Source organism: Ursus maritimus, unplaced genomic scaffold (genome assembly GCF_017311325.1).
Source record: "Ursus maritimus isolate PB19 unplaced genomic scaffold, ASM1731132v1 scaffold_25, whole genome shotgun sequence".
NCBI classification, from domain to species: Eukaryota; Metazoa; Chordata; class Mammalia; order Carnivora; family Ursidae; genus Ursus; species Ursus maritimus.
The window spans coordinates 23,011,230-23,032,734 of NW_024425008.1; the positions used below are offsets into that span (position 1 = coordinate 23,011,230).

Genomic DNA, 21,505 nt, shown 5'->3' on the forward strand with positions numbered 1-21,505 from the left:
TCTTAAGCTGAGGGCAGGTACCTGAGAATTTGTGACACTACTTTCTATACATTTTGCATGTCTAAAATAGTGCTTGATAAAAACTACACTGGAATAAGAAGACAAGATTGTATAAGACAGGAGGAGTAAGAGAGAAGGGATGTGACCACTGGGATAAAAAGCTCAGGTTTCTGGCAATTTGGACACACTGCAGATTCTTAAGTGAGAACATGATGGAAGCAGGATTTTTATAGACTTACAGGGCATTCCTCAGTTTAATGATGTGAAATTAAATGCTCCTGGCAGAGAAAAGGGGCCCAGTGACATCTGCAGAGCATGCCATGACCATCACCATGGGCTGGGACTCAGTTCTGAGGCTGCCCCACCTGGGGCTCTGGACTCGAGAGAATCTGGAAAGTTTGTGGATGATGGCTCTGCAGTAGGTGAGGAGGGTGAGGCCAGGAACATGGGAGACGCATTTCCTGAGAGAAACACAGAAAGGGACTCCCCTATTCTACTATGAGCCCTCCTCTCAGTGTTCAAAGTGACCAATCCTCCCAGAAATTCCTGATATGGATTACAGTCCCAATTCTCCAAGAACGCCCATCTCCATCCCCTAGTTATGCCAGACAGCAATGAACAAGAATTTAAAAACCCCGGGGCAGCTGGGTGGCTCAGTCGGTTAAGCGCCTGCCTTTGGCTCAGGTCATGATCCCAGGATTCTGGGATCGAGCCCCGCATCGGGCTCCCTGCTCAGCGGAGAGTCTGCTTCTCCCCCTCCTTCCTGCTTGTGCTCTCTCTCACTATCTCTGTCTCTCTCAAATAAATGAAATATTTTTTAAAAAAGATATATAGGGGCACCTGGGTGGCTCAGTCATTAAGCGTCTGCCTTCAGCTCAGGGCGTGATCCCAGGGTCCTGGGATCGAGCCCCACATCAGGCTCCCTGCTGAGGGCCTGCTTCTTCCTCTCCCACTCCCCCTGCTTGTGTTCCCTCTCTCGCTGGCTGTCTCTCTGTCAAGTAAATAAATAAAAATCTTGAAAAATAATAAAAATAAAAATTAAAAAGATATAAAAAAAAGAATTAAAATACCATGGGCCCATTGGTACCAAAGACCTACCCCATCTGTTGTGGACTGAATGTTTGTATCCCCCCCCCCCAAATTCAATGCCAAAGCCCTAATCTCCAGTATGATGGTGTTCGGAGATGGGGCCTTGGGGAGGTAATTAGGTTGCAATGAGGTCATGAAGGTGGGGTCCCTATGATGGTTTTTAGTGTCCTCATAAGAAGAGGAAGAGACAGAGCTCTCTTTTCTATGTAGGGGCACAGAGAGAAGGTGGCTCTCTTCAAGCCGGAAAGAAAGTCCTAACCAGGAACTGAATTGGCCAGCACCTTGATCTTGGACTTCCAGCTTCCAGAACCACAAAAAATAAACATCTGTTTTTGGTTTTGTTTTTGTTTTGTTTAAGAGAGAGTATGAGAGCACATGTGAGTGGAGGGGGAGGGGCAGAGAGAGAAGGAAAACCTTAAGCAGGCTCTATGCCCAGTGAGGAGCACAACACGGGGCTCAATCTCACAACCCTGAGACCATGACCTGAGCCGAAATCAAGAGTCGAACCCTGAACCGACTAAGCTACCCAGGTGCCCCTAAATGTCTGTTATTGAAGCCACCCAGTCTACGGTATCTTGTTACAGCAGCCTGAGCAGACCAAGATGCCATCCCATCTACCCAGAAGGACTCACTGAGCCCCAGCCATGAACTAGTCTTAAGCTTCCTTTTGCCCTGGTCTGTATGATACCCAGCACTGTGATAGGCACACGCAACACAAAAGAAAGAGATCTAAAGCAGGGCCATTAACTACAAGGCATTTGCGGCTTTGTTTTTAAACCCTGTGTCCTAGACGATGTACCAGATGCCATTCTAGTGGAATCATCACACAAGGTTATTATACTCAATTCCTATCAAAACCCTTTTTAATTACATTCGGCTGCAGTCTCATTTCTTTTAAGTCTTGTCTAGTCTTTCATGGGCTAGACCTGTGACCTTATGATAATTGATTTAGTTTATGTTTGGCTTCTGTTTGAGTCACACAAAGCTAGGCGGGAGGGTGGCAACAGCAAGGCTCGCACAGCATGTGTCAGGCCCGGGCAACGGGGACCAGCGGCCCCCAAGGCATTGCGTCTCATCACCGTGCCCTCAGACGGCCCTCAGCCGCCACCAAAGGGAAGGCAGAGCTGGCGCATGGGAAACAGAGGCACTCGCCTGGGCCAGGGCCAAGTGCACACCTGACCTCTGAAACACCTGAATTCTACTTTCCGGGCTCCAAGTTCAGGGAGAAACCTCTTGGACGTTTTCCTCCAGCCTCAATTCCAGAGGTTCTCACCCAGGAGGGACAAGGGAAGGAAACACAGTGAGGCTCAGTCCTTCGTTCAGTCAAGAATTCCTGATTCCCTACTAGGTGATTACTCAGGGCCAGACATGGGCATACATGGGGAGCCACATAACGGGGTTTCTACCTGGGGATGAGGCTTCTGGCCAAATGATAAACCCTCATCGTTTAATATATGGTCACTGTTATTTGTGAAATTTTAAACAATCATTGATATCCAAACAGCACTGAAAGGCACTTACAGATTTTCCTGTTACTAATCAATGATATAGTCATTACTAGTTCTATTGGTTTTTATTAATACCTAATGACATTAATCATAAAAGTAGTCAAAGATTCGATTGATTAATTGCTAATAACTAATTCGTAAACTAATTCATAACCCAAAGAACTTTACAGTACTCATAAAGCTGGTTTCTAAAGCACTGTGTGGGGAGTGGCTGAGTCACTCCCTTAGTTAATATAAAATGAGAGGGTCTGTTGGAATGGACGTCAGTGGTTCACTGCTTTATTGAAGGATACCCTCGCCTTTTATAGGAAGTCTACCAGTTCAAAAATTTGCTGCCAGCTGTGAAGCCCAGAAAATGTGCCTACTCACATAGTCTTGTACATAATTCAGGAGGGTTACTAAGCCCTTAAACTTCAAGGGGGGAGGGAAATGGGTCAGGTTAGGAGTCATCTGGTCCAAATCTGAAATGGTTTGGGCTGCTGCCATTAGAGACTTTTCTTGGCGGAGGAGAATAAAACAAAACCATTTCACCTTCTGTTTTCATCCAATTCCCTTTCTAAGAGCCTGCCCTAAGTAGATTCATTTAAATTTTTCCTTTTTGACAACAGCTGCAGTCAACTAAAATAAAACAGGTGTTGTTATCAATTTGGCTTTTTGATTTTTCTCCCAAAATGTATCTTCTCCATAAAATTCTTCCAACAGCCAATGTTTCCACCAGTGCCTAGCATGTACCCTATACTCAGCAGATGTTTATTGAATATTTGCGTGAATAACTGAGTGAATAAATGAATAAATGAACATTTCAAAGGGTTGGTCCTCTCCCCGGAGATGATTATATGTTCACATGTGTTTTACTCAAATAAATTAAGTTTTTCTATTCCTGAGGTTTCGGTGGGGAAAGGGATTACCTCTGAATTTTCGGTGACCACAGTTTTGGAATGCCTGAGAATTTTCTACGTGATTTGAAACCTTATGAGTCAATCAAGGTATGTTCAACAATTAGCATTTCCTGCAAGGTAGAATAATGAAATTATTTTCCTATAGGGTCATTGGCTCACAGGAGGAAAAATCAATTGTGAGCCACACAGAAATATAATGGAAAAAACTGAAACTCACATAAAAGTTTGGAAACTAGTGATTGCTATTTATAATAACAAAAAAAAAAGGAAATTTTCATTATTTAGTACCTACCCCATACCAGGCACTGTTCTATGAGGCACGTTATAGACATGCTCTCATTTAATCCTCTTTTTGCCCATTTTACAGAGAAAGAAACTGGTTCCAGTAGGTAAAAGCATTTCTCAAGGTCACAGAGCTTGTCATTTCAAATGCGGGACTTGGACCCAGGGTTTTTTCGCTCTTTTCTTTCCACAGCCCTGACTCATGCAATTCAATACAGGATAATACAATAGGAAGTGTGAGATAAGGCATAAAAAGAACCGTTGTGGACTGTTAAAACTGCAACTGAAATAAGACTGACTGTTATTAAGTTATTATATCTTATAAAAGAAATAATGCTCTATGGGAAAACAGCACGCTAAATGGAACGCCTGCATGGATCCGAACTGGTAAAAATGGATGTTCGACAAAGATCGAAAATCAATTCAGAGTGATGTAAATAGCCTACAATTCATGGGGTTTATCTTTGTTCCAATAAGTTATTAAAGTGCACACTTTTTACAAAACAGAATTATAGGGTGAAGAGAAGCTTCCATGGGATAGTCTACATCTCTGGGGTTTTTTACTGTATTTTAGAAAAAAAAATCAGCTGTTGGAGTCCGTGCCAACACAAACATTACCTAGCCACCCACTGTTCAATCAACACATTCAGAAAAGAAACAAGATGACAGACAAGCGTGCACTAAAAATGTTGTTCAAAAAAGTCAACGACATGACCGTCACAGGTCTTTAGTTTTAGAGACCTCGGCATGGGCCAGATGATATCAAACAGCGGATCAGATTCTGTGGCTCAGACCAGAGTCCCACCCTGGTGTGGGAGAGCGCCTTGGGGACAGGTGGTACGTGGAGAGCAGGAGTCAGATGCTTTAGGGAGGGACAGAGCAAGGGGGTATTCATCATCAATTCCAGAAGCTTGCGAGATAACAGGGAGTGATACGGCGTGGTGCTACTGGGACCTGGGGATATGGCTTTACCACCAGCTCGCAGGCCCTCGGGGTCCTGCCATGCTCTCTGACAGTGAGAACGGCAGTGAGATCCAGCCCGCCGAGCTCCCTGCTACTGTGAGCCAGCCCGCCAGCAGACGAACAGACTCTGCCTTGTCAGTTCACCCCTTTCTGCTGAATCATTGTTCCAATCTCTGGGCCCAATTAGTCTGGCTCTGGACAGCCACTCAAATCAATAAGAGTCACTGGCCGTGCATCTAGAAGTAGAGTTGCCCCAACTATTAAAGGGACAATATCAGGTGATAATGACAAAGCTGAAAAACACCCTTGGCTGTGCCTTTCTCTTTTGTGCAAAGTCACCAACACCATCAGGTGCATCAGACACCATTTACTGAGACTTGGCTTCCACCCTCCTGCTGTCATTCAACAGTCTATAGGAGAGACTGTCCCCTGCCCCAAGAGGAGTGCCAGGTTCACAGGACACACAAAACACGAAGGTGGCATGTGCTAGTAGGTGCCGACCCAGAAGCCATTCCCCTCACACTACTGGCTAACAGAACCCCAATTCTGTGCCTCTTCCACGTCCTCCAAGGAAGGCAGACCTAAGCCTGAGAAGGTGAATCATGATCGGTCTCCCGTCTCTCGTCAAGACTGGTGTAGACTTGGGCATGTGGCCTACTTTTCACCAATGAGAAATGAAGGAAATGCTATTGAGGGGCTCCTTTTTGATAAGGAATATGAGGGAAGAAAAAGGTCCTCTTCGGCACTGGATGTCGTCTACTTGTCACAGCAGGAACTGCTGCAGCTGTTTTGGGACCATGAGGAGCATTACCTTAGAAGGACAAGCCAGAGGAGAAGACAAAAGGAACCGGGGTCCTTAAAAACCACAGTGAAGTGTGGGATCAGTCAACCTTGGAACAGTCGACACTACTTCTAGGTGTCTTCAAATGGACGTAATACAGGTTACTATTATTTACACCACTTTCAGCTGGATTTTTCTGGTACCTGCAGCCTAAAGCATCTTAACTGATACAACCAGTAGCAGTCCCCTACCCCCTCACTCTTAAAACCCTCCCTCCCAGACCAGTCTTTACAGCAGATATGCATTTGGATTTAGCAGCTCACTTCTTCAACTGCAAATATTCAAAAGTTATGCCTGTTAGTCACTGTCTTCTTAGTATGAATTACTCTAGTCGGATTATCTTCCTTCCAAGATGATGCTGGGAGGCATCACAGAGTTGGAGAAGAGAGAGGGACAACAGTGGGCAGTGGGAGAGAAGCATGAGGACACAAAGTACTTGGAGCTGTCATAAAAAGAAGCAGCAGAAAGCTACGCTTTTCCTCACCCTGTCTCCAAGTTGCTGGTGGCTAAGGTGACCCTAACGCCCCCTTGAAATCACTCGTCTCCTGCTAACACACATGAGAACCTTTCCGGGGTTTTCAATCCTAAACCCAAGGTACTATTCTAGGTCAGGACACAGGAACAAGATTATAAGACTCATTTCAAATATAAAAAGAAATGAGCTTTCCAGTTGGGCTCTTCTCCGTTTCATAGAGAAGGCCGAGGCAGGGAGGATGTTCTCCACCGGAGACCAAGCCCAGCGAGAAGGCAGCAGCATTAGCACTGCTATTAACACGGACGGTGCGTGGAGGCGGTGACCTCGGCCTCAGCCACTGTGCACAAGCCACTCTGCACTCCGCACACGGCTGCTAGGCCGTACTTCCCAAGGAAAGCATCTGATGCTTATCTCCAGGAGGAAGATGCCAAATCTTTATTAGTGCTATTATTGCTATTGACCTGCCGGCAGCCATTACTTAGGGAGTCAGTGAGGCTCTGCGTAGAGAAATGGTGTCAGCTGTCCTTCCAGCCCAAGCGGGTCCCGATGGCACTGCTGGGGAGAGAGCAGGTTCCTGCCTGACACAGGAGTGGCTGCAGGGTCTCAAAACACCCAGGGATGCTCTGAGACTCAGTTCACTCCCAACTACGGCTGTTGCATAGCCACTGACAGGTGCTCCAGAAAACCTGGGTTTCCAGATCGAAGCCCGGTGCCACTCAGGAACCCTGCTACCGAGCCCTGGTCAGCTCCCCTTTCCGTCACACAGAGCAGCTCTTCCAAACCTTCACCCCCACCCCCGGCCTCCAATGCCACCTCCTACCCCCTCATTCTCAGCAGATGGTCTGGCCTCCTACTGCAGTGAAAAAAATAGGGCTATCGGGCTGGTACAACTCAGCTGCCCACTTTCCCTCCACCATCCCCCCTGCCCCACACACTCATCTGTGTGCAGCCTCACCACCTTCCTCCAGGCTCCGAACAAAGGCTGACGGAGGCGAACGCTTCCACCTGGGTCCTGACAGCCTGATCCCTGGAGTCTCCCCCAGGACCACATCTGTCAGTTACTTCTCTCTCCTGGATCTCCAGCGCCCCCACTCCACGGCCACCCTCCCCATCAGGGACAGCCTAGTCCAGTCCCCACCTCTAATCCTGTGCTTTGCTCTAAACACCATAGGACCCTTCCCACTGTCACCTGAGTGACACCTGAGTATTCTATGTCAACCACCTCCATTCCCTGGGGCCTCAGTTTACTCCCACCCCCTCACCCCATTCTCCTTGCTCGCCCCAAGGACTCTTAATCACCAAATCCAACAGGCCTTTTCCAGAGCTCTCCTAATTTTATCTCCCATTTAACAACACTGAGTAATTCTGGCAGACTGTCTTTTCCCAAATGGTTACAACAATACCTCCCATTCTAATGCTCTTCTAGAACCTGGTCATGCCCCCATCAAGAACTAGGGTATTCCCTCACCCTTTAAACTAAGGGAGCCTCTGTGACACTTGCTCTTACCAACAGAGTAAGGAAGAAGTAGTGCTATATGCTACCAAGGCTAGGTCATACAACGGTCACATGCTTTCCGCCTTATTCTCCTCAGACACTCACTCTTGGAACCCAGCCGCCATGCTGTGAGGAAGCCCCAACAGCTGTGCAGAGGCCTACCTGGAAGGACCCAAAGCCCTGCCCCCAGCCCCAGCTGAGCTGCCAGCCAAGTGAGTGAGCCGCCTGGAAGTAGATCCTCCGGTTCCATCAGACCACCAAGCTGGCACCGCAGGAAACACATAAGTCTACCAAGCCCTGCCCGGACCACAGATTCATGAGCAAAACACACGACCGTTGTTTTAAGCTGCTATGTTCTCTAACTCTCTTCTTGAAATTGTTTCCATGGAATGTAGCAGCACTGCTCAGTTCTGGTTCTCCTCCGACCTCTCTGGCCATGCCTTCTCTGTTCTTCCAGGAGCTTAACTTCCTGGGCCTACTCCCCCGACGACGGTAATCCTCACAGCTCTCCCCTTGTCCTCTCCTTTTCTCTTTGCTCCACCCTTCCAAGTGACCTCAACTACTCCCCCAGATTCACCCACCTACTATGAGTCTTCTTGCTGTTAAATCCCGCATCTGGGGGCGCCTGAGTGGCTCAGTCAGTTAAGCATCTGCCTTCGGCTCAGGTTATGATCCTGGGGTTCCAGGATCAGGTCCCACATCGGGCTCCCTGCTCAGCAGGGAGTCTGATTCTCCCTCTCCCTCTGCTCCTTCCCCTGCTCATGCTCTCTCTCTCTCTCACTCGCTCAAATAAAAAAACAAAACCTTAATTCCCGTGTCTGTAGTTCCAGCCCGAATGTAGACCAGCAGAACAATCCCAGTCCAAATCTCCTGAGGCCAGTATCTGAATTCTCATGATGGCTCCACCACCCATTCCACCCGGCTCTGAGGTCATCCTGCCCCATCGCTCTCATAAGTAACTGCACTTGCCATCTAGGCTTGGCCTATGGGCAACACTGGTGGAATACTGGGGGCGAGAAGGAGGTGGAAACCTGTTGCCTCAAACAGCATCTGCGGCTCTGCCTCCCAGGTGATGGGCCCTGAGGCTGTGATCCACCTCCCAAAGGACCAGCCCGCCCTGGGCCAGCTCTACGGGTGACCCCAGCTCCAGGGCTCCGCAGAACCACCTCTTCTCCTTGTCCCTCCACCTTGAGGGTGGCAGTGGCTTCCTGCCGTTGGTAACTGTCTCACCCTCCCATTTGGCCTCTCTGCAATTTCATCCCCTGGGAGTCCCATTTTCTGTTTTAAATTCCCTCTGTTGGAAATACCTAGTGCAATAAAAATGTTTCTTCCCAACTGGACCCTGACTGATACACTAGTGAAAGGCACCCAAACTTAATCATTAAGCTGGAAATCTACAATTTGTTTTATTCTCCTCCCATTCATTCATACCAGTACTTGCCTCCACCCTATGGAAAGCTGCTCACAAAGTCCTGATGATGACTCCGCCCCTCGAGCTCATCCCTCCCCTTCACTCCCACTACACTGCCCTGGGTCACATCATTATTTTTGGCTCAGACCAGTGCGGCAGCCCCTCCATTAGTCTCCCTGGCTACAGTCTTTCTGCCTTCCAATACATCCTCCAGACTGCCAACAGACTTTAGTTTCTAATGTACATCTGATCTTGACATTCCCCTGATTTAAAATTCTTAAATGGTTCCCCACTGACTACAGGAGAGAATCAGATCTGCTCGGTTCCACAGAAGATCCATATTGGCGGTGTATACTGTTCTATGCCTTAGTCTGGAAGATGAGGCCCTCTGTGTTGCCCCTGCCTACCTTCCCAGCCCCATCTGCAACCACTCCCAGCCGTACCACCTGAACCAGCTCAAGCTCTTCTCCAAGCCCACCCTGTTCCTCTAAGACTGAGCCGGCACACAGGCTGGGCTATCCTTCCCCTGCCCGGCTGTCTTCACCGGCCCCTCTGTGAAGCCCCGCCCCCAACAGACCAAACATAGGGCTGAGGGCACCACGCAAACACCCCTTGGGCAGGGCTCATATCCCCACACTGTGACTGTCTGTGTCCAGACCTGCCCTTGCACGAAACAGGGAACTCCCCCAGGGATGAAGATGGAGCTCCCTCACTCCTGTGTCCCCAGCACAAACCTATCACCTGGTGCAAAAGAGACCTTCCATTGAGTGTGCGAAGCTTAGTCAGGGTGAGCTGAGGAAACAAACTATGAGTCCAGAGTGAGGAAAGAGAACAGGGGAAGGCAGCCCACAGAGAAGGGGAGGGACATGCTGGAAGGTTAAATGCCTGCCCTCCTGGGCCGGGTGCTGGCCACCGCCCAGCCAGTGCCCAGCTCACACTCCCTTGCTCTGGGGACAGAGCTAGAAAAGTCCAGAGACACAGTCTCCATCTGGGCTTTTCCTAGGAAAGCTTTTACGTAGACAAGCTTGTTCACTCAAAACACAGACAATAAGCAAACACGGAATCTGCCTAAATATTTCTATGTGATCTTCCTGTCATTTTTACATCCCTTGGTTGACCACATGCTTCCTTTTTGTTATGATTTAACAAATTAAGATGTAACTTTTCTACCCCCAAGGAAATCACTTTTGGTTCATCTCCTTTCTTCAACATCCACCCGAGGTCTCCTTGTCCCCAGCAGCTGTTCACTGTGTTCTAAGACCATCCCCAGACAGTTCCTAGGAACAAATCAAGACGAACTGACCAACCCAGCCATGGGTCCCCCAGTCACGGCATTGTCATGACGCCTCTTTTGTCATGGTCTCAAGCTTTCCTCTCCCACCCTGCTATTCAAAGGGTCACACTCCACCCAGCTGCCTTGAACCAGTGTCACTGGAGCCAGCCAGTTTCCAGAGAAATATAAAATGAGGACGAAGGAAGGGGCAGACTCTCACCTCCATCAGGAGAATGTCCTTCGAGCTCTGAGCCTGTACCTTTGGATGCTGGACCTTCACGGCCACTGTCCGCCCATCACGCAGCACCGCCTTGTGGACCTGGGCCAGGGAGGCAGCCCCCAGAGGGGTGTCATCAAAGCTCACGAACAAATCATGAATCTGTCAAGAACGGAGAGAGGACAGAGCAGTTAAGACGACTCAGTTCAGTGAGAGGGGATGGGCCAGGCCAGGGCTGCCTGATGTCCCCGATAGATTTTTTTGCTCTACCAGTTGTATGCCAACCCAATGCCTTGCTGGGGCTCTTTGCTGCTGTGGAGATTCACAGCAGGCATGTGGAGGGAGTGAGAGAGAAAACACACGTGGAGGGTGTGTCCTCATATGCATGCATGGGCGCCCTGAGCACCTCCATTCAAGGCCAAAGAAGTGCTGTCTAGCATGTTCAGAACTGAGGCCCATCTGCTCATTTAATTATGCACCATTGCACCCCTGGGGCTGTTACATATGCACCTGAAATCAAGAGTTAACAGAACGTGGGCCCCAGGCAGCCCAATACAGGCATCAGATATTCCAACTCACCAACACGGGAGAGCTCAAGGGAGCCCAGTTTGGAGGCTCCAAACCCAGTAGCCACCTCTTGTTCCTGTCTGAACAGCAGGCTCAACACAGGTCCCCAAGCCCACCCTCGGCCTGGCCACCTGGCAGAGACCCCAGGCTGCACAGCCCAGCCTTGCTTTTGATCCCTGCCTGCAATGCCACCCAAAGGCGGCCTTGGGCAGATCCCTTGCCTTTCTCTACGAAATGGAATGTGTGCTCCTTACTCTCTGTCTTCTCTTCCCTTCTTCCTTTCCTCCTCCCCTCTTAGAAATGCCATACCAAATTTTCCTGAAGGAAAAAAGTCTTTCTGACTTGAGCGGTCACACCTACATGGTCCAGATATGAATATCCTACCAGATGGGAAGGAGACCCCCAAAAGCCTTTGCAAAAATGTCCAAGGCTAAAATTCTCACCCCCTCCATTGCTTGAAGTCCCTGTATAGGTTCCCAGTCCTAGAAGGTCTAGACATTCACACACACACACACGTAAATGTGTACACGCAGGATTAGTCCCATGGCCCTCCTACTCACGTCCCCCAGGCTCTCGTGCTGAGGCCCATTCAGTCCATGCCCCTGCTTCCCCCGGCACCCCCCTTCTGGAGCAGGCACTCTCTCTTGCCCCTCAGCCCTCTCCTCTCTTTGGACTTCAGCAGTCAGACGACCCTCGGCCACCATCCCATCCTTCTGCTTGCTGGGCTGCACCGGCACCTTGCTAATCTCCCTCATAAATCACTCCCTCCAGCCCTGTCATCATTTTTGTAGCTTTCACTAAACTCCATCCCATTTATCAACATCCTTTGGAGGCCAAAGGTCCAGGCAACATGGGAGGGGCCCACACTTCTCTGTCATGGGAGATGGGTATGGCTTGGCTTTCCTGTCCCCCTTCTTCTTCACTGGGTTTTTATTTGTGCCCCTCCCCGTGCCTCCTTGGCCCCCTCCTTCCCCAACCACATACTTGTCTTTTTCCCTCCCTCCTGAGTTCGAGGTTCCCCAAGGACCAGATTCTCCCTATGTCAATCACCCTGGGTCTCTCCACATAAAAACCCTTTATCCTGGACTTGGGCTTGGCTTGGGAGAACGAAAGAACCACCATCTCTGCAGACCCCATTAGAACATCAGCTTCAAGCAGGCAGGGATTTTTGTGCTTAGAATAGCACCGGAACTAGTTGGTGGCAAACACATATTTGTTGAGAGACTGAGTCCACTATTCTCTCCCTTGGAAAGGAATCAAATCAATCCTTTCTTCCTTTTCAAATGGCTAGACCTGGGCACCTGGGTGGCTCAGTTGGCTAAGCATCTACCTTCGGCTCAGGTCATGATCCCAGGGTCCTGGAATCGAGTCCCATATTGGGCTCCCTCTTCAGTGGGGAGTCTGCTTCTCCCTCTCCCTCTGCCCTTCCACCCTGCTCCTGATTACTCTCTCTCTCTCTTTTACTCTCTCAAATAAATAAATAAAATCTTTAAAAAAAAATGGCTGGACCTTCCTGCTCCCACACCCCTACTAGTCCAAAGGCCTCCTATGTAAAAGCACATGTCCTGTGTGGGATTTACTCAGGGGGACTCCACCTGCTACACCAGCATGGGTGTGAGGCCCCAACCTGGCCAATCAGAACCCTGAATGCCCTGGGTCACGCTGACTGGTTCAGAGATGGACACATAACCCAACTGCTCCAATCAGACTCAACTGTTTCACTTTTGTTTGAACTGTAGGAGAAGAGATTCTTTCTCTCTGCTGAACTTGAACGTAAAAATTGAACTTGAAGCCTGGAGCTACCAAGGGTCCCAGAGTAGCAACAAAGAGGAAAGCAGAGTCAAGAGATAGAGAAAGTGAATCCTGGTCACCCTGGTTGGGTGCCTTGATCTAGCCATGCCTGAATACCCACTCTATAATTCCTTTTTTTGCTTAAGTCAGTTTGAGTTGTTTTCTGTTACACAGGACTGAAGGGGCTCTGACTGATAGTTCTCGGGCCCCATCTGGGTTAGATGAAAGAAACATGGGCATGGTGCCCGACACCCCCAAGAGGCTCATTAAGTGTGGGTTCCTCTCCCTCCCCTACTCCCTCCCCTTGGTGCCCTCTTGTTGGGACAGGGATCCAGGAACAGAAGGGAGGTAGAGCTTCAGCAACATCCCCAGCCATTACATAATGAAATGAACAACTGCCTTTAGAAACCCTCTGCTTATTCCTGAAGGAGCACCAAGGAGAATGCTTTGTGGAGCAGATCTGTGAACTCAGACCCTCACCTCCCAGGCAGCTGGAAGGGCCCCATCTGCCCACTGCAAAGGGACTTGCATCTGACCCCACTCCTCACCCCAAGCCTTCATCTGGCTCCCTGGGAACATTGGCTTGTTCCCTGAGAAGGACAGCCAGGCTTCAAACGAGTGTCATTGCAGGGACGTTGCAGAGTCATTGCCACTGAAGAGTGACATGGCATCACTGGGGCTGCCAGGAGCACTCCGGGGAGAGGTGAAGGAAGGAAAGGGCTGAGGCAAGCATCTCCCAATCTCCCGGGTAAGAGGAAGCCTGGTCCACCATATCCCCAGGGCCTGCGAAGGGGGCCTCCCACCATTTCCTGTCCCCACCAGTGAAGGCAGGGTGTCTAGAACTCAGGATACCACCCAAGCCCAGGTGCCAACTCAGCACCCTGAACTAGGCCCAGCTGTGAGGACATGCCCTGATCCCCAGCTTGACCAGTGGAAGCAAAGAGAGGCATGGGAAATGCACCACTCACTCCGCACAGGGAACCTGTTGGGCAGATCCCCACCCCACCCCTGCCCGCCCACAACCTCCCCAGGGCCCTGCAGCCATCCTTTCCCCTCTATCAGGAAGCAAGTCACACACCCACACCCTCCTGTGCTTACACACACACATACACACACACACAATAATTGATTGCTAGTGAATGTTCCTAGCTGGCTTATAAAAAAGGTAATTAAAGATTGGTGCTGCAGCCTGTAATTAAATATGAATAAAGTATCTCTAAATGGAACCTTGATTCAAAGTGCTCAGTGGAAGTACTTTACGCTGATAGATAGTAAGGAAAAATAGACACTGTCCCAAAAGCAGAATTATACCCCCTGTGCAGCCGACACCAACGCCACCCCTCCCATCAGGCCCCGGCCCACAGCCCTCTGAGCAGAAAGCCATTAGCAGGAACCAACTGCAGCATGGGCAGCAATTAGACTCAAGCAGGGCCCTAAGCTGCCTCCAGTCGCTCGCAGAAACCTGTCTCCCCTTCTTAGCCTGTCTCTCCCCTGTTCCTCTTTCTTTCCTCTGGGTCTGGCGGCAAAATCAATTAAGTAAAACAACTGCATTTTAAAATGACTAGTTATGTGCTTTTTAATTACTGTCGGCCCATGATTCAAACATATCGATGTCCATGTCTAGAAAAGGAAAAATAATCAGGAAAAAAGTTTCTCTAGCTTTGTATGATCTGTTTTTTTAGGGTGTGTGTGTGTGTGTGTGTGTGTGTAAAAGCAAGAGGCAGTGTTTGCTTTTTTATGAGCAGAAAACATCAGAAGGGCAAGAAGAAATGTGTCACCCCCCACGGCTCAGGTTATGACTTCAACAAGCTGGCATCAGCTGGGGTCCAGGAAACCGAGACCACGTGACTTTATACCCAGGTACAAGGCAGAGAGTGAGAAGCTCCAGAAAGTTAGGTCTATCGATTCCCACAAAGCCTGTTTTCTGGGCAATGTTTCCAAAATGCCATACTGGGCAGCCAAGCACTGGCAAGGGTCCTCATTTCACCCAAAATAAGGTAACAGGAAGTCAGGATCTTCTGTAAAAGCCATAATATGACTCCTGGGAGGAGTTTCACTTAAGTCTCTCCATCCGCCAGCCAGCCTCAGGCTCCTCACCAGCCCCAGGAAGGGCGATGTCCTGGATTTTCCAAGATGGCCCAATTTCAAATACTCCATCCTGCTGTCCCCAGAGTCATGAACATCAGACCTCTTCTGGATTTACTACCTCAAATATCATTGACATAAGATAACGCCAACTAATCTAACAAACCCAGAACTGGCTGGCTCCAGATGAAGAGGCAGGAGCTTGCCTCAAAGCAGGCAAGTCCAGGCCTAGCTGCCAAGGCCAAGCAGTTCCCACTTAGGAGCTGGGAAGACAGCCCAGGGCACCTGGGGCAGGTTACCATGGCATCAGCAGCAAACAACATCTGGCTCTCGAGGTCTATAGATGCCCCTCTATCCCCATGCCTGGCTGGGTGCCAGAAGCCATCCACGACAATCTGATGCGGAGAGGGACAAGTCCCCGTACTAATGGAGTAGCTGGAGTGAACCTACCCCACCCCCCGGCCCCACCCCCAGCCTGAAGCTGACAAGACATCTCCAGCTACCTAGGACTCTGCAAAGCCCAGACTACCTGCCTCGAGCAGAAAACCCCCCATCACTTCCCATGTGCCTCTGCTGGAAACCTACTCCTTCCTCTCGGCATCGTTTCCCAGGGACCTGCCCCAGGCACCCCTCCAGCTCATCATCACCCTGCCAGCTGCTATCCCACTCTGCTGCAATTCCTACTTCTCCTGCTTAAACATGCCTGGTTTGTATCCCACCTGTTTAGGGTCATTCCCGCCCCTGCTAAGTAACACCTGACACAGACAGTAGGTAGGTGACACGTGCCCTCTCACCCCCGCCCTGCAGTGGCTTTAAACTAGGTCCACAGGTACTTAAATACTCCTCCCTTTGAGAGGTACAGCCTACTGCCCGCCTCTGAGTGTGAGCTAGATTAATGACCCGCAGCATACGCAGGAAGTCAGTGCAGCCCTCCTGAGACATCACCATGACACCCTCCTGCCCTCTCCTGGATAGTGTGCTCCCGGAGCAGTGAGCTGCCATGTCACAAGGACACTCAAGCAGCCCGTGGAGAGGTCCGAGGATAAGGAACCAAGGCCTCCTGCCCACAGTGAACCATACTGGAAGCAGATTCTCCTTCCCCACTCAGGCCTTCAGATGACTGCAGCCCCCTGCCAACACTCTGACCATCCCCTCACAGAGACTGAGCCAGAACCATCCAGTAAGGCACTCCCGAATTCCTGGCGCACAGAAACTGTACCCTATCAAATGTTTGTCTGGGGGTAATTTGCTGTGCAGGAACAGCTAACTAATACACCCCAAGCACACCCATGCCAGGCATCACTAATCAATCACAGCATTCATTTCTGCTGCGGGCCCCAGTGATGCCTCAGAATCTCTCTCCACACGGTGCTCCAGGCTGCCACTACCAGCTGACCAGAGTCAATCTAGGAAATGAAACCAAGCTGCCATGCCTTAGCTCGAGTCAATCAGCAAATACTCACCTGCAGGCCTGCCACATGACAGGAACCATGCTAGGTACACGGGCCAACAGAACAGACACCATCTCTGGCCATGAGGAGACCTCAGTCGGCAAAATAAGGCAACAGCCTCTGGAAAACATACCTGCATTTTTAACAGGGCCTGCTGGAGACAGTGCCCCCTGCCCAGTGCCCATTGCCCCAACCCCGACAGGACCTTCTGGTCAGGTCAGAAGAGGGGACCTCCAATAACACGATGTAGACCCCGGGGGGTCGGTGGGGAGGACAAGGCATCCAAGCATCTCTTCGTCCCCACTCAATAGCTGCCCTGCCTCAAGGTGGGAACACCCCCACCTCCAGCCTCCCACACAGAGCAATTTATTATAATACAAATAATAACAAGCATAACAGCTCGAGGACACACAGTCCCCGTCTTCCACAGAATCTGCGTTCTCTCGGGGGTTCTGGAAGATCCAACTATCGGTTCTGCAGAGGCATTAGCTATTGCTACGGCCTAGCTGGGAAGAAAGAACGAAGGGCAGTGGCAGAACCTGAGGCCTTTCTTGACAAGGGTCAGCCACAGAAATTATAAAATAGTGTTGCTGCCTAAATTTGCACACAGAGGCTGGCACAAGGCTCCACTCTTACCAATTTGCTAAGAGCCTCCAGGTACAAGATAATCATCCATCTGGCTCTGCCAAGGGCATCATGGTTCAGACAGAGCTTCCTTCCTCCCACAGGACAGTGGCCAGCAGCTGACAGAGAAGCGAGAAGCCAGGAGCAGTCACACCCCAAGGCCACGGGCGTGTTCCCTGGGAATGCCCACCAGCTGGCCAGGACGGCAGGACCTGAGGGACAGTAGGGCGCAATAACTCCAATGCAAGGTCTGGGTCAAACTGCCCAGGCTCAAATTCTGGCACCAAGCTACACCGACTTGGTCAGTTACATGACCCATCTGTGCCTCAGCTTCCTCATCTGTAAAATGGGAATTTCAACACCTACCTCATAGAGTCATTGTATGAAACAACACACATAAAGGGTCTAGAATATAGCCTATGGAAGAGCCCCAATAATTATAGCAGGACTACTGGTTGCCCCATCTAATGCCTCCACGAAGGGGACAGAGTGGCAAAACGAAGAGAGCACCGGACAAAGAGTCAGCAGTAGTCAGTAGGCTCTCAGGTCTGTTCTGTCAGTGAGGAAAAGCCACCATATTCCTTTCTCCTCCAATCTATCCTCCACATGCAGCTAGAGTCTTCCAAACATAAGTTGATCATGTCACTTCTCTCTGTTTAAACCACTTCACCAGCTTCCCAGAGCCAGACTCCTTAACACAAGCCACAGAGTCTAGCCCTGCCCCATCCCCTCCTTTAAATCACAGAGCAGCTGTCACCTCCTCAGAGAAGCCTCCCTGTGTATGTCCTCAGAATTCAGGTGCCCTTCTGGAGAGCAATGAACACAGCTGCACTCTGCCTTGACTTCTATTTGCTGAATCTCCCTCTTCCCCTCCAAATGATAGACTCCTTCCATTTTTTGCTCAAAATGTATCCAAGGCACCTGATGCATAATTGGTGTTCAATCAATGTTTCTTAATGAATGAATGAGGTTCAATTTTCCCCATCCTCTTTCTGGTGAGGGAACTCTGGGCCTTCCAGATGATCTGGGGTAGCTAACACACCTCCCGAGGTGGCTACTGTTCCTTCGAGGGAGCTGAGGGAGCCTCACGGGTGCAGGGCACTTCGAGAGCTGCTGGTGGAAGGACTCTATGGAAATGTTGTGATAATAATGATTAATAAAAAGCAGATAAACACCCAGCGTGGTTGGCCAGCCTGGGAAGCCATCCATTAGATCTGTCATTCATTAGAGGTGGGGGCAGGGGCAGTCCAATCAGATCGCCTCAGCTTAAGCAAACCTTCTGTAAATTGTAGGCTGCAGGCACTGACATTTGATAAATTATTCTTCATAATCCACCGTTGGTTGTCATAAATCTAATCTTTCAACGCTCCCCATCTTAATAACTTGTACAGCCTCAGGGTGACGTGTCTCTGTCTCTGCCTGTGACAGAGATCTCTGGGATAGAAGAAACTGTGCAGAATGAGGAGCAGTATGTAGCCAGGACTCCCCACAAGCCAGGGCCCAGCCCAGGTAGGGATTGGTGGGGTGATCACAGTGTAGAAGCAGTGAGCCATCCTTGGAGTCACGGGGTGTCCGGAAGCCAAGTGCTTACACCCCATCACATGAGTGAGAGGCCCAAGAATCAGGCGGACAGCTCTACCCCTTCTATGGCAACCTACCCACGTGAGGACGTAGTACCTCTTCTTTAAACTTGAGCTTGGTTTGGTATAAGGGATGTCAGGACATTTTTGCTCGACAGGGACTAAATGCTCAACCCAAGGGTACTCTCTTAAACCTGCATAATGTTTGTTGCCCCCAAAGTGGTCTTATGTGCTCTCTACCTTCTCTTGAGATTACACAGAGGAGATATAATTGCCCCCACTTTATAGAGAGGAACATATTCGCTAAAGTTCATTCATTTATTCATCCATCAGATGCTTAAGTGACTAATAAAAGCAGGGCACTGTGCTAGTCACCAGGGACTCAACGGGGACTGGGTCTGAATCAGGAACAGCCCCCACCCTCTGGAGTCACTACTGGAACTTGAAGTCCAGTGGCCAGGCAGGAATTAATCAAGTAATCAAGGGTAAAGGTAAATGGCCAATTCTGATAAGTGATATGAAGGGAGGGGTAGCTGATACCATAAGAGCTTGTGTTCAGAGAGGCTGGTCTGGGAGTGCTTCTTGGGGGAGGTAACAGAGAACTGAGACCTGAAGAATGAGGAGCCAGTTAACTAGACAAAGGAAGGAAGGAGGAGCCATCAAGGCAGAGGGAAGGGCTTGTGGGAACCGTACATAAGGAGAATAAGACATGAGAGCCAGAAAGAAGATGGCCAACAATTCCCAACCCAGAATCCAGGCTGATGTGGGCCCCCCAGGTCTCCCCCTGGGGGAGGAGTCCTCATCCACAGCTCATGCCCGTGGTGGGGGAAAAGCCCGGCCACAGTGTCGCACATGCATTTTGGGCAAGGCCTGGGACTTCTGAACCTTGATGGGCTCACCCTCATAAAACTGTAAAACTCCAAAGGCCTCTTTCCAACAACCTTCAGATGGTCCTACACCCAAAAATAAAGGAAAAGAGAAAATAAGGCACAGGCGTCCTTGCTCACAGTGGCACCATTTCCTGTCAGGACAGACCTCCCCAGCTTTTGGGAAGTGGCAAAATGCCCCATGGCAAATGAGCCTAAGCTATGTTCCTATGCCTCAGAGCCCCAGATAACAGAGCTCAGGTACCAAACACCTGAGTAAGAAGTTTTCCAGATTCACTCTGCATGTGACAGTGGCAATACCCAGGGATTTTTAATACCCAGCCTTCAGGATTTACTGGGAAGAGAAAGCCCACATTTGGGGGACATTACATGCATGCCTGGCTGACCCTGGTGAAATGAAGGGATGGTAAAGAACATCGGCTCTGGTGTCAGCAGCCCTATCTGCCAACATCTAGCTGTGTGGCCTTGGGCAAAGTGCTTAGGTCCATGAACATTCTGCATCATTCTGGGAGTGATGATAACAACACTCATTTTGCAAGGGTGTTCTAAGTGTTAAAGGATATTACACACCTAGAGCAGGGGGCACAAGCGATGGCCCTTGGGCCAAATGCAGGCCCATGCCTGTTTCTGTACCGCCCACCAGCTAAGAATGCTTTTTTTTTTTTTTTTAATTTTTAAATGTTTGAAAAAACCAAAAGAGGGCACCTGGGTGACTCAGTTGGTTAAGCATCTGCCTTTAGCTCAGGTCATGATCTCAGGGTCCTGAGATCGAGCCCCACATCGGGCTCCCTGATCAGTGGGGAGTCTGCTTCTCCCTCTCCCTCTGCCCCTCCCCACCCCTCACTCCCTCTTTCTCTCTCTCTGTCTCAAATAAATAAATAAAATCTTTTTTAAAAAAAACCAAAAGAATAGCATTTTGTGATATTTGAAAACTATATGAAATTCGATTTGTGTCCCTGAATGAACTTTTATTGGGACACAGCACGCCCATTCATTACACTTTGTCCGTGGCTGCACCCACATTGCCATGGCAGAGGTAAGCAGTTGTGACAGAGACCGTATGACCTGCAAAACCTCAAATATTTCCTAGCTGGCCTGATGGTGTGCAGAGAAATGGGTCCCCAAAGATGTCCATGTCCCAATCCCCAAAGGTGTGATTAGGTGAAGGCTCCCCAGATGGGGAAAGCGCCTAGAGGACTAGGGGCCCAAGGTAATCACAGGGTCCTTATGAAAGGGAGGCACGAGGATCAGAGTCAGAGCAGCAGATAGGACAGAGGGAGGTGAGGTGAAAGAAAGAGAGAGAGAGATTGAAAGATGCCACGTGGCTGGCTGTGACGAGGGAGGAAGGGGCCACATGCTGAGGAATGCAGGCTGCAGCCTCTAAAAGCTGGACGAGGCAAGAGGTTCTCCCCGAGAGCCGCTGAAAGGAATTTCAGGTTTTCTGGCCCACAGAATGGGAAGATAATGTGTCTTGTTTGAAGCCACTAAATGTGTGCCCATTTGTCACAGTAGCACTAGGACCCGAACCCAGGCCTCCACCAGGAAGAAGCTTGCTGACCCCTGACATGGAACATTAGCGTACCACTCTTAGTACACGTCTGTTTTGTTCTTTCGTTGCATTTCCCAGGGCGATGTTGAGGCTGGACGGCTGGGGAATGGGACAGGGGCCATACTGGCAGTGTGCCCCATGGGAGCGGTGGGGCCCCGGGGGAGACGTACTCCCATGGCGGTGATTTGCAGGAGCTGCTCCAGCTGTGAAAGTAACAGCCTCTCCTCCAAACCCAGCTACGGGGACACTCACACGCACACACACACACTCTCTCTCTCTCTCCAAACCCAGCTACAGGGATACTCACACACATACACACACTCTCTCTCTATCTCTCTCTCTTCAAACCCAGCTACGGGGACACTCACACGCACACACACACACACACTCTCTCTCTCTCTCTCCAAACCCAGCTACAGGGACACTCATACAGGCACACACACACTCTCTCTCCAAACCCAGCTATGGGGACACTCATACACACACACACACTCTCTCTCTCTCTCTCTCTCTCTCTC

General features: G+C 49.9%; 1 protein-coding gene across 5 annotated transcripts in view; it reads right to left on the minus strand.

Annotated features, from left to right (window-relative positions):
• Window positions 1–21,505, minus strand: part of ADCK1 (aarF domain containing kinase 1) — a 140,193-nt gene that overhangs the window by 56,889 nt on the left and 61,799 nt on the right. For all 5 annotated transcript variants that reach the window (XR_570646.2, XR_570644.2, XR_570643.2 and 2 more), the window contains one exon: window positions 10,457–10,615. Coding sequence is in view for 2 of the 5 variants with exons in the window: in XM_008699209.2 (XP_008697431.1) it covers window positions 10,457–10,615 (159 nt within the window). In the remaining 3 variants the exon portion in view is untranslated. The remainder of the gene's footprint in view (window positions 1–10,456; window positions 10,616–21,505) is intronic.